Here is a 9,457-nt window from a genome sequence, read left to right on the forward strand (position 1 = left end):
TGTTGTGCTTGTTTTTAGTGAGCATATTGAATACCATTTGAGCTCTGATTTTACATGATTATCTAGTACTCAAATCCTGAAATGTTACTGGAGAGAATCCAGACTGTAAGCGAGGCGTAAGATTTTTAAACTTCGTATCTCATGTTCTTCCTATCTGTAGATTACCACATTTAATTTTCCCGGAAGGCAAACAGGAACTCAAAATGGATAAGTTTCTAATTCGGAAGCGAAAAGCTGGTGACGATGACGTTTGCGAAGAACAAAATGTAGCAGCTATTGAGCAGAGCACCCAAGAATCAACTGAACAATCTTTCTCGGTGCATAAGAAGTGTAAAGGGAAAATCGCCAATCCCCGTTTATATAAGAAAGCTTATATGGAACTGGGGTTCACATTTTCTGGTAATGAAAACCATCCTTGTCCCCAGTGTTTAGTTTGTGGGGAAATACTGGCAAATGAAAGTATGGTGCCAAATAAATTAAAACGCCATTTGACCACAAAACACAGCCATTTGTCAAAAAAAACAGTGGAATACTTTATTGAGCTTGCAAAATCTGTAAGGAAGCAGTCTGCATCCTTCACAAAGAGAATGAAGACATCAGAGAAAGCTCAAAAGGCAAGTTACTTGGTTGCTCAAATAATTGCCAAAAACAAGGAACCGCACACTGTTGCCGAAACCACCATTAGGCAATCTTGCTGTGCTATTGTTCGGACAATGTTTGGGCCAGAATTTGAGACTGAGGTTAATAAAATCCCTTTGGCAGATAACACAATTGGAAGACGGATTCAAGATATGTCTGCTAACGTTAAGCTGCAAATGAAGGATATTTTTCAAGATGACAATATGATCTTTGCATTGCAACTAGATGAATCAACAGATGTCAGTGGGTTAGCTCAATTACTGGTTTTTATACGTTTCATTCATATTGACACAATTATTGAGCAATTCCTGTGTTGCCTAGAACTTCCATTGAGAACTAGAGGTGAGGATATATTTCAAACTTTAGATTGCTTCATGAAGGAAAATAATTTGCGCTGGTTAAATTGTGTTGGGATATGCACGGATGGCGCACCATCAATGGTTGGCTCAACAAAAGGTTTTATAGCTTTAGCAAAGAAAGAAAATGAAAGTATCATATTTACTCATTGCTTTTTACATCGCGAGGCACTAGTCGCGCAAACCATTGGGAATGAATTAAGGGAAGTTATGGACAAAGTGATTCAAATGGTGAACTACATTAAAAGTCGGCCTCTTAAATCAAGAATATTTGCTCATATTTGTGAACAAATGGGGGCAAGGTTTCAAAAGCTCCTACTGCATACAGACGTTTGTTGGCTCTCAAGAGGTCGAGTGCTTTGTCGTGTATACGAATTGCGTGACATGATGCTTAAACTTTTTGAGGACCATAAGCAGCACGAATTCTGTGGTCTAATACAAAACAAACTTTGGTGCACAAAATTGGCATATCTTGCTGATGTATTTGAACATTTGAATAAAATTAACACCAGTATGCAAGGAAAAGGAGAAAATATCTTAACAGCAGTAGATAAAATTTGTGGTTTGAGAGACAAAATAAAAATTTGGGAAAGGAAAGTGAAAGAAGGTAGTTTTGAAATGTTTTCCAAAACAGATGAGTGCCAGATGAAATGCAATATCAGCCCGCTGATTGTTGACCATTTAACATTGCTCGGAGAGAAGGTTTCTCATTACTTTCCAAATATTGCAATCAAAGACTATGATTGGATCAGAAATCCATTCCTTTCAGCTGCACCTGGGAACTTCTCTCTTATTGAAGAAGAAGAATTAGCTGAAATAAAAAATGATCGAAGTATGCTCTTGATGCATTCAGAGGGTGATTTAGACAGCTTTTGGGTTCGTGTTAAAAAAATGCATCCAAACCTAGGTAAAAAAGCGTTAAAAATTCTCTTGCAGTTTTCTACTACGTACATTTGTGAAGTATCCTTTTCAACAATGACAAACTTAAAGACACTGAAACGTGGATGCTTAAAAATGCTTGATGATGAAATGCGAGTGTCTTTATCAAATATTCAACCAAATATTGACCAACTGTGTTCGTCATTTCAGCCTCATATATCTCATTGAAAAAGTAAGACAAGTGCTGTTGTTTTTATGCACATGTTGTAATTCTTGTGCTATGAGACACTTTCCAAATGCTGAAATCCAAGACTATGATTGCATCAGTGTCTTTATCTAATATTCCACCAAATATTGACCAGCTGTGTTAATCTTATCCACCTCATTCATCTCAATAAAATAGTAAATGCTGTTGTTTTTATTCAAAGTTTTTCATTCTTTCACATATTTACATATTGTTAGTCATAAAGGACATCATGTTTTGGAAATGTATGTGTTATATTACAAATCATAAATTGTTTTTAAAAATCAACGAACAGTTTTCGTGCGATATGTTGTGTCCCCATACATTTTGATATTTACAATTTCTATGACATGTATTTGTCCTTCTCTCTCATATGCAGCTAATTTTAGCTCAAAGTGCTGAATGGAAAACATACGTGTAGTCTTATTTGGCAGGTTGCGCAGAGGAAAGCTGTCCCACCTGAGTTCAATGCGCAGAGTCCGGTTGATAAGTTGCATGATTCTTTTATCACTCACAATTCCCCCTTCCAGAATGTATTTTTGTATAACTCATATTCAGCAAGGCAACAGGTGGACTTTGTGCGTGGTTGAAAGGGTTGGCAGGGCATGCACCTGCCCTTTTTTTGCCTTATACCACTGGAGCATAAGTCAACGAGTGCATTATTATATTCTTGCTTCATGCACAAACCTAACCTTTCTTACACTCAGTTTTGCCAGTCACTGGCTTTGTTAGACCAGATTAACAATTCCTTTATTAACCTTCATGCTTTCTCAAATTTGCTTGGAAATGCACCATTTGCCCACTACTTTTTCAAAAATTTCTTGGGGGGAGAACCCCCCAAACCCCCATTGGGTGGTTCGTGCTCGCTCGCTGCGCTCGCTCGCATTACCGTGTCCCTGAAATTTTTTTCACAAAAAGGTGTGTCACCAACATGGAAAGTTTGGAAAGCTATGACCTAGGTTGTAATTGTCCGCTTAACTTTCCTTGGTAGGATCAGTCACGAGGTGGAAAGACAATTCAGAGGAAGTCAAGCCGGATGTTGTTCTTTTGGCAGAGTGACCCTCCGAAACAGCTTTCAGGCATTTGGTGTTTAATATATCAACGGCGGCCCACGTCGTGGAGGGAGCACCTTCTCTTATAAACAAATTGATCGTCCCTTGATGGTCAACTGAGAAGCGGCACCATGAGACCAATTCATGGAAGGCAGCACTGAAAGACCGAAGTACATTGTCTTTCCACCTCGTGACTGATCCTACCAAGGAAAGTTAAGCGGACAATTACACAATTACAAGAGGTACCCACTAATGGAAAATAACAAATCAATCTTCCAGGAACTAATGTAAATTAAATGTAATGTAAATTGATACTTGTATAGCGCACTACTCACCCGCAAGGGTCTCAAGGCGCTTGTACGAATACCGCTGTGGAACCCATCCTGGCTTTCCCTGTGAGGCGTCCACTCCTGGGCACCCCCAAGGTGGAGGCCAGGCATCCTTAGCGTTGTGGGGCCGTTGTGGAGATTAAGCAAGCTATTGCCCAGAGTTGCAAAGTGGGACTCCATGATTGGAATAGGCACCGAGGCGAGAATGATCAGGTCTGTGGAATTTTGAGCCCAAGATCCGCCGGGGCGGGGAATTGAACCCTGGTCCAGGGCTAGACCTCTGCATCAGGGTCTGCCGCTCTAATCATTGAGCCACACTTATCCACTCCGCTCCCAGCATGCCATGCGGGGCGCGGGGCTGAACTAATCCAGCCGGTTCTTAATGGAAATGAAAGAGAGCCACTTCCTCTGAATTGTGACAGCAAGCCTCTGATGAGATGCAAGGTGCATCGAAACGCGTACGGCAGACAGAACTTACAAGCATGCAGTGGGGAGCAGGAAAAGTCAAGCCGGATGGTGTTCTTTTGGCAGAGTGACCCTCCGAAACAGCTTTTGGGCATTTGGTGTTTAATATATATATAGATATATATTTCTCTTCTTCCCTCTTCACCTTCCCTTTTCTTCTTTTACTTTATTCCTTCTTCTTTTTTCGTTTAATTTTTTCTGTCTTATATGGAAGAGATGTGTGTAGGGGTATTTGTTTAACCCCGCTTGACAGAGATAAGACGTATTATGGCCATCGTCTATTTTTACCCTAGGCTCTTAAGATAACATGAGGTAAAGATATCTGAGTCAGGTTAACCATTTAGTGTATATACATCACTCTGTGTATTTTTGTGTGTATATATGTGTGTATTCATTGGTGTATTCGCTATTTTGACTGTCATGCTGATTTAAGCTTCACTCTTATAGGGACAGACTGATAATGAAAGGACCTATGCTGATCCACGGCTAGATGTTGTCACATTATATATTTGTATAATTATTAATTTTTGCATTTACCACTTGTTTTTCTAACCGATACACGGTATGATCTCTTTACTTGGAGGATAATTGTATGTGTTAATGTGCACATTTTATCCACTACAAGATGGTGCTTATATTAGACCTAGGGTTAGTCCTTTACCTATGTCTGTCACCTCGAAGGAGCTTTAAAATTGAGTCATGTGCTTAGTGTCATTGACACTGACGAAGGCTGACGCCGAAACACGTTTGTTGTTGATTTTTCATTAAATAAAAAAGACCGCTGCTAATTCTCACTACCCCCGGAGTGCTGTCGTTCCTTTTTGAGGGAAGGGACTTCTGAGCGTTATATATATATTATCTCCATTTGAATAAACTGTCTTCCCTGCTATCCATTTGAGGATTCCTGGTTTCTTTCTGGCTGTATTTCGCTGCTGGGCGTGAGGCTTTGTGAGGTCCGGACCTACTCGGTTCCGCCATTATTGGATAGGACTCGGTCTGCTTGCTTTTATATATATATATATATATATATATATATATATATATATATATATATATATATATATATATATATATATATATATATATATATATATATATATATATATATATATATATATATATATTACCTACTGGCGGTCGCCAGTAGGTAGTTATAGTTAGGATTTTTTTTCAATGTTAAATCTCAAAATTCTATTTGAAATAACTTTGGCGCTGGTTGACGAATCTGCCTGAAAATGTCCTCAAAATGGCCTTGCGGCGCCCCGCTCCTTCCCTGAAAGTTTGGCGGGGATTTGTCAAGCGGGGGCCGAGATAAAAGGGGTGTCCCAAAACGCGTTTTCTCAATGTTAATTTCCATAGGGCGGTCGACCTCACTTTTAGCCCGAACGGCCGAATGGATTTCCATCAAACTTGGCAAAATTGTAGGGACTGGTAGCCCGATGTGCCTTTGCTATGTCTCAAGATATGTGCTCCAGTGGATTTTGAGTAATTTAGGTTAAAAAAAATATATATATCTATATGCGCGCCCCGGTGCGCGCACCGGCGAGCGCACCGGGCGCGACACGCGACTTGCGCGCGGAAAGCTGATTGGCTCTCGGGTGTCTGTAAACATTCTAAACAGTCCGGAGCGGCTGCCATCTTGTCTCTCGGTAATCATGAGTGATGTCACTGACCATGTCATGAGTGATGTAATATGTGATGTCATCAGCAGTGCATTGCACGCGCAAGTTATAGTGAGTCCAACTAACTATAACGTGGGAATTTCAATGGTTTTATGTCAGTAAAATTTCCAGCTAACTATAACTGGTGTGAAACCTCTGTTTTTTTCTGTGAATTTAATAGGTTTTTTACATGCTAATTCCTAACTATAACTGGTGTGAAACCTATGGTTTTTTCAGTGAATATATATATATATATATATATATATATATATATATATTACCTACTGGCGGTCGCCAGTAGGTAGTTATAGTTAGGATTTTTTTTCAATGTTGAATCTCAAAATTCTATTTGAAATAACTTTGGCGCTGGTTGACGAATCTGCCTGAAAATGTCCTCAAAATGGCCTTGCGGCGCCCCGCTCCTTCCCTGAAAGTTTGGCGGGGATTTGTCAAGCGGGGGCCGAGATAAAAGGGGTGTCCCAAAACGCGTTTTCTCAATGTTAATTTCCATAGGGCGGTCGACCTCACTTTTAGCCCGAACGGCCGAATGGATTTCCATCAAACTTGGCAAAATTGTAGGGACTGGTAGCCCGATGTGCCTTTGCTATGTCTCAAGATATGTGCTCCAGTGGATTTTGAGTAATTTAGGTTAAAAAAAATATATATATCTATATGCGCGCCCCGGTGCGCGCACCGGCGAGCGCACCGGGCGCGACACGCGACTTGCGCGCGGAAAGCTGATTGGCTCTCGGGTGTCTGTAAACATTCTAAACAGTCCGGAGCGGCTGCCATCTTGTCTCTCGGTAATCATGAGTGATGTCACTGACCATGTCATGAGTGATGTAATATGTGATGTCATCAGCAGTGCATTGCACGCGCAAGTTATAGTGAGTCCAACTAACTATAACGTGGGAATTTCAATGGTTTTATGTCAGTAAAATTTCCAGCTAACTATAACTGGTGTGAAACCTCTGTTTTTTTCTGTGAATTTAATAGGTTTTTTACATGCTAATTCCTAACTATAACTGGTGTGAAACCTATGGTTTTTTCAGTGAATATATATATATATATATATATATATATATATATATATATATATATATATATATATATATATATATATATATATATATATATATATATATATATATATATATATATATATATATATATATATATATATTACCTACTGGCGGTCGCCAGTAGGTAGTTATAGTTAGGATTTTTTTTCAATGTTAAATCTCAAAATTCTATTTGAAATAACTTTGGCGCTGGTTGACGAATCTGCCTGAAAATGTCCTCAAAATGGCCTTGCGGCGCCCCGCTCCTTCCCTGAAAGTTTGGCGGGGATTTGTCAAGCGGGGGCCGAGATAAAAGGGGTGTCCCAAAACGCGTTTTCTCAATGTTAATTTCCATAGGGCGGTCGACCTCACTTTTAGCCCGAACGGCCGAATGGATTTCCATCAAACTTGGCAAAATTGTAGGGACTGGTAGCCCGATGTGCCTTTGCTATGTCTCAAGATATGTGCTCCAGTGGATTTTGAGTAATTTAGGTTAAAAAAAATATATATATCTATATGCGCGCCCCGGTGCGCGCACCGGCGAGCGCACCGGGCGCGACACGCGACTTGCGCGCGGAAAGCTGATTGGCTCTCGGGTGTCTGTAAACATTCTAAACAGTCCGGAGCGGCTGCCATCTTGTCTCTCGGTAATCATGAGTGATGTCACTGACCATGTCATGAGTGATGTAATATGTGATGTCATCAGCAGTGCATTGCACGCGCAAGTTATAGTGAGTCCAACTAACTATAACGTGGGAATTTCAATGGTTTTATGTCAGTAAAATTTCCAGCTAACTATAACTGGTGTGAAACCTCTGTTTTTTTCTGTGAATTTAATAGGTTTTTTACATGCTAATTCCTAACTATAACTGGTGTGAAACCTATGGTTTTTTCAGTGAATATATATATATATATATATATATATATATATATATATATATATATATATATATATATATATATATATATATATATATATATATATATATATATATATATATATATATATATATATATATTACCTACTGGCGGTCGCCAGTAGGTAGTTATAGTTAGGATTATTTTGAATAGGGAATTTGCAAAATTCTATTGGGATTAACTTTGGTGCCAGTTGAGGAATCTGCCTGAACATTTCCTCAAATTTGCCTCGCGGCGCTCCGGTCCTTCCCTGAAAGTTTGGAGGGGATTCATCAAGCGGGGGCTGAGATAAAAGGAGGGTCCCAAAACATGTTTTCCCCATGTTAATTTCCATAGGGCGGACAAAATCACTTTTAGCCCGAACGGTTGAATGGATTTCCACCAAACTTGGCAAAATTGTAGGGACTGGTAGCCCGATGTGCCTTTGCTATTTCTCAAGATATGTGCTGCAGTGGATTTTGAGTAATTTAGGTTGAAAAAAATATATATATCTATAAGCGCGCCCCGGTACGCGCACCGGGGCGCGAACCAGCGCGCTATGCGAGTTCGCGGGCGGAAAGCTGACTGGCTCTCGGGTGTCTGTCAACATTCCAAACAGTCCGGAGCGGCCGCCATCTTGTGTCTCGGTAGGATCGAGACACAAGAGGTGGCAAAAACAAAGGGGGAAATGACCAAAAGGGGGCGGAGTAGACCCCCCCTGACCCCCTAGGTTTGATGTGGGGGCCATAAAAGGGCCCCGCGGGGCAAAAAAAGAATTATTTTTTTTTTCGATTTGCGCGGGAGGAGCGCCCGGTACGCGCACCGGGGAGTGTACCGGGGAGCGTACCATGGGGCAAAAAGAATGAAAGAGTTTTTAAAAAATGTAGCCTTTTTTTTATAAATTGGAGGCAGTTCTAAAAAGAACTGTTTATTTTTTTAATGTATTTTTGAACATTTTGTACTTTTTTTGGCTGTTATGAAGAATTTTATATTTTTTTTGTTATTTTTATGGGGAGAAACAAAAAACAGGGAATTGTAAACGGTTCAACTGGAGCAAAAAAAAACAGGAAAAAATTATGTTTCTTTGGGGCAATTGTGGTTGTCACCAGCACGGTTGATGAGCTTTATGCTTTGCTCACCATAGGTGATAGTTTTACCACAAAATATACAAGTGATCTTGTATTCCCCAAACTGGGGTTGTATGTTTGGGACCATCTCCCTTGTCTTGGAGTGGGTTGCTTTCTTTTGGAGGTGCTGGGTGAAGATTGGGGAGGGTTTCTGGCCAGTTCTCGGACCTCTGCCGCAGCATAGTTGTTAGGATGCCTGCGCTGCATGTGGCGAATCATGGTGTTATTGCCAAATGAGTATTTCTTGTTAGGGTTCCCCCTTGAAAGTTCAATGCCACAGATTAGTCAAGTAACCCTTGGCGCATTCAATTTTTTTTGGTCCTTTGGGATGGAAAAAACTCCCATATAATGTGCTGCTTTGGCCTATATGGGGTATTATCTTCTGGCAGGAATATCCTCCTCCCCTCCTCCTCCTCCTCCTCTTCTTCATCTCCACCACTGTGGTGTTGTGGTGGTCCTCTTGGTGGTGGTGGTGGTGGTGGTGGCTGAGATGCTCCTGCTGCTGCTGCTACTGAAGCCATTTTTCAGTCCAAAAGGTACAGAGAGGTCTTTCAACAGGTCTTCTTCACTCAAAGTACAAAGTGAGAATGAGGAAAAAAGGTGGGGGCTTTCATCATTAGGAAAAAAAAACTGTCCTGAACCAATGAAAAGTGTTATTTTCAGGTCACATGACCAGGGCTTTCATCATTTGGAAACCAAAACCAAAACTGTCCTGAGCCAATAAAAAGTGTTATTTTTAGGTCACAT

General features: G+C 40.4%; 1 protein-coding gene across 1 annotated transcript; it reads left to right on the forward strand.

The window, feature by feature from the left end:
* Nucleotides 1-203: 203 nt before the first annotated feature.
* LOC147662825 (zinc finger BED domain-containing protein 5-like) lies at nucleotides 204-2,102 on the forward strand. The gene has a single exon (XM_086950885.1). It carries the CDS (start codon nucleotides 204-206, stop codon nucleotides 2,100-2,102), a length of 1,899 nt encoding a protein of 632 aa, XP_086807011.1.
* Nucleotides 2,103-9,457: the final 7,355 nt, after the last annotated feature.

This window comes from Lissotriton vulgaris, unplaced genomic scaffold (assembly GCF_964263255.1).
Source record: "Lissotriton vulgaris unplaced genomic scaffold, aLisVul1.2 SCAFFOLD_7732, whole genome shotgun sequence".
In the NCBI taxonomy this organism is placed as follows: Eukaryota; Metazoa; Chordata; class Amphibia; order Caudata; family Salamandridae; genus Lissotriton; species Lissotriton vulgaris.

Excerpts from the sequence above, each read along its gene's own strand:
- LOC147662825 (XM_086950885.1), top strand. The coding sequence starts at position 204 with ATGGATAAGTTTCTAATTCGGAAGCGAAAAGCTGGTGACGATGACGTT.